The 3,910-nt window shown below is 45.1% G+C and overlaps 1 protein-coding gene across 1 annotated transcript in view; it reads right to left on the bottom strand.

Annotated features, from left to right (window-relative positions):
- The window catches only part of AP1G1 (adaptor related protein complex 1 subunit gamma 1), a 90,161-nt gene that overhangs the window by 61,262 nt on the left and 24,989 nt on the right, over positions 1 to 3,910 (bottom strand). Inside the window, exon 3 of the mRNA XM_026456482.2 lies at positions 981 to 1,184. Within this exon, the coding sequence (XP_026312267.1) occupies positions 981 to 1,181 (201 nt within the window). The 5' untranslated portion in view covers positions 1,182 to 1,184. The remainder of the gene's footprint in view (positions 1 to 980; positions 1,185 to 3,910) is intronic.

Below are 3,910 nucleotides of genomic sequence, written 5' to 3'. Positions count from 1 at the left end.
AAAGAAAGAAAGAAAGAAAGAAAGAAAGAAAGAAAGAAAGAAAGAAATGGGATTTTACTTTGTTACCCAGGCTGGAGCACAGTGGTGCAATCATAGCTCACTGAGGCCTCAAAACTCGAAATCCTCTTGATTTAGCTTCCTGAGCAGCTGGGACTAAAGGCATGCTCTATTATACCAGGCATTTTTTTTTTTTTTTTTTTTTAAGAGCAGGGTCTCACTATGTTGCCCAGGCTGATCTCAAACTCCTGGTCTCAAGTGATTCTCCCACTTCAGTGTCCCAAGTAGCTGGGATTACAGGCACAAGCCACCATGCCCAGCAAGAAACATTTTCTTTTTTTTTTTATTTTTTTTTATTTTTTTTATTTTTTTTGAGGCGGAGTCTTGCTCTGTCGCCCGGACTGGAGTGCAGTGGCCGGATCTCACCTCACTGCAAGCTCCGCCTCCCGGGTTTACGCCATTCTCCTGCCTCAGCCTCCCAAGTAGCTGGGACTACAGGCACCCGCCACCTCGCCCGGCTAGTTTTTTTTTTTTTTGTATTTTTAGTAGAGGCGGGGTTTCACCGTGTTAGCCAGGATGGTCTCGATCTCCTGACCTCGTGGTCCGCCCGTCTCGGCCTCCCAAAGTGCTGGGATTACAGGCTTGAGCCACCGCGCCCGGCCAAGAAACATTTTCTTAAATATTCATTATAGTCCAGGCACTCTGGCCGAACAATCACATAATCCTGGTCAATCTTTAAGCAAGCTAGCTATCACCATCAAAACATTTTCTCATCCGCATAATGAGACTCCCAATGGAAAGGATAATTGATGGCAGTATCATGCCTTTCCGGGTCTGCAGCTTGCTCTCAATCTTACCCTCAGTTCCACAATAATCAGACTACAAGGCTATCAAAAGCACCTCCCCACCAGAAAAAGATGGATAATCCCTGAGCAACAGTGTCAAAGAATACCCTTGCTACATGTAGTCTCAGCCCAGCCTACCTGTCCAAAGTGAGCAGGGTAGCCCAGCATGTGCATATACAGTAATTTTGCCACATTCCGACATCGGTATGTATTGTCTTCTTCTCTAAAAGATGACCGGATTGCAGCACATTCTTTCTGGATCATTTCTCGTTCTTCAGCTTGGGTTCGGGCTGTCCGGATGGTCCGGATCAGCTCCCGCAATCTGATGGGGGCTGGCATCCTCTGGATATGGAAAGACATTAAATAGAGATGTTCACATTTTTCACTACCAAAGCTATTCACGCAACTTCACATTTAAATTTTTGACTAGTTTTTAAGAATTCAAGACTTGCCAAATCCAGCTCAGCTAAGCTAAACAAAGCTTGCTAAGCTTCAGCAAAGCTATTACATACAGACCTCTCAACTCTGTACATTTTTTTTTGTAGCCTCTGGAAAGGCTACAAACAAAAATGGCTAAGTATTACATTAAGCAAAATAAGACAAAGAATACACTAAATATGTAAAGTCCATCACTAATATCAAAATATCTCAGAAACTAATACAACTCAAATCTTTACTCAATCCTTAAAGTAATAAGGAAAGGTCTATGCCTAAGCTTAAAAAAGATAGATATTTTCTGTTCAACTGCTGTTAAACACAACATAGCTCAACAAAAATAAATACGGTCACAATCATAGCTCAACTCAACAAAATATGAGAGATTGAGAAGACCAATTGTCAGATTAAAACACATTCAACAAACTGTAATCATAATCATCTCAGTACACTGCATATACTTTGAAAATGTGATGAGGAAAAAATAAACTAATCACAGAAAACAAGGCTATTAGTGTCATGAATATCTTTTAAAAGTAAAAAAAAAAGTTAACAAAGGACATATAACAGCCTAAATAATTGTTAACAAACAAACAACAACAAAAAAAAAACAGAATGTGTACCACCTAATTTCAAGAATTACTACAAAGCTACAGTAATCAGGGAAATGTGGAACTAACTGAATTTAAGAATATACTGAAGCAGGCCAGGCACGGTGGCTCACGCCTGTAATCCCAGCACTTTGGGAGGCCAAGGCAGGCGGATCACCTGAGGTCGGGAGTTTTGAGACCAGCCTGGCCAACATGGAGAAAACCCCATCTCTACTAAAAATACAAAATTAGCCGGCCATGGTGGCACATGCCTGTAATCACAGCTACTCAGGAGAATCGCCTGAACCCGGGAGGTGGAGGTTGCAGTGAGCCAAGATCGCACCACTGCACTCCAGCCTACGCAACAAGAGTGAAACTCCGTCTCAAAAAAAAAAATGCACAAGTGATTTTTAACAGAGAGACCAGAGTTATTCAACAGGAGCAAGACAGTCTTTCTTTTTTTTTTTTGAGACCGGAGTCTCGCTCTGTCACCCAAACTGGAGTGCAGTGGCCGGATCTCAGCTCACTGCAAGCTCCGCCTTTCAGGTTCACGCCATTCTCCTGCCTCAGCCTCCCGAGTAGCTGTGACTATAGGCGCCCGCCACCTCGCCCGGCTAGTTTTTTGTATGTTTATAGTAGAGACGGGGTTTCACCGTGTTAGCCAGGATGGTCTCGATCTCCTGACCTTGTGATCCGCCCGTCTCGGCCTCCCAAAGTGCTAGGATTATAGGCTTGAGCCACCGCGCCCGGCCGACAGTCTTTCAATGAATGGTGCTGGCAACTATATCTCTCCATGGGGCAAAAAAATTAATCTCAATCCTAACCGCATACAATACACAAAAATTAACTAAAAATGGATCACAAACCTAAAAGTTAAAGCTAAAACTAAAAATCTTCCAGAAGAAAACACAGAGGAGAATCTTTGCAAACAGGTTAAACAGAGAGACTTCACACACAACCATGAAGTATAAAAGAAAAACTTGATAACTGGACCCTATCAAAGTCTAAAATTTTTGCTCTTCAAAAGACATCATTATGGGCCGGGCGCGGTGGCTCAAGCCTGTAATCCCAGCACTTTGGGAGGCCGAGACGGGCGGATCACGAGGTCAGGAGATCGAGACCATCCTGCCTAACACGGTGAAACCCCGTCTCTACTAAAAAATACAAAAACTAGCCGGGGGAGGTGGCGGGCACCTGTAGTCCCAGCTACTCAGGAGGCTGAGGCAGGAGAATGGTGTAAATCCGGGAGGCAGAGCTTGCAGTGAGCTGAGATCCGGCCACTGCACTCCAGCCTGGGCCACAGAGCGAGACACTATCTCAAAAAAAAACAAAAAAACAAAAGACATCATTATGAAAATAAGGCACACCAGCTGGGCACAGTGGCTCATGCCTGTAATGCCAGCACTTTGGCAGGCTGAGCCAGGAGGATCACCTGAGGTTAGAAGTTTGAATGGCCAACATGATGAAAACCTGTCTCTACTAAAAATGTAAAACTAGGCCGGGCGCGGTGGCTCAAGCCTGTAATCCCAGCACTTTGGGAGGCCGAGATGGGCGGATCACGAGGTCAGGAGATCGAGACCATCCTGGTGAACACGGTGAAACCCCATCTCTACTAAAAAAATACAAAAAACTAGCCGGATGAGGTGGCAGGCGCCTGTAGTCCCAGCTACTCGGGAGGCTGAGGCAGGAGAATGGCGTAAACCCGGGAGGCGACACTTGCAGTGAGCCAAGATCCTACCACTGCACTCCAGCCTGGGCGACAGAGCGAGACTCCGTCTCAAAAGAAAAAAATATATATATATAAAACTAGCCAGGTGTGGTGGCACATGACTGTAATCCCAGCTACTTGGGAGTCTGAGGCAGGAGAATTGCTTGAACCTGGGAGGCGGAGGTTGCAGTGAGTGAGGAAGGAAAGAAGAAAGTAGAAAGAGGGAAAGGAGGGAGGGAGGAAAGGAAGGAAGGAAGGAGGGAGTGAAGAAGGAAGGAAGGAAGGAAGGAAGGAAGGAAGGAAGGAAGGAAGGAAGGAAGGAAGGAAGGAAGGAA

The sequence above is a fragment of the Piliocolobus tephrosceles genome, chromosome 17 (genome assembly GCF_002776525.5).
Source record: "Piliocolobus tephrosceles isolate RC106 chromosome 17, ASM277652v3, whole genome shotgun sequence".
NCBI lineage: Eukaryota > Metazoa > Chordata > Mammalia > Primates > Cercopithecidae > Piliocolobus > Piliocolobus tephrosceles.
This window is presented reverse-complemented; position numbering and strand designations above follow the sequence as displayed.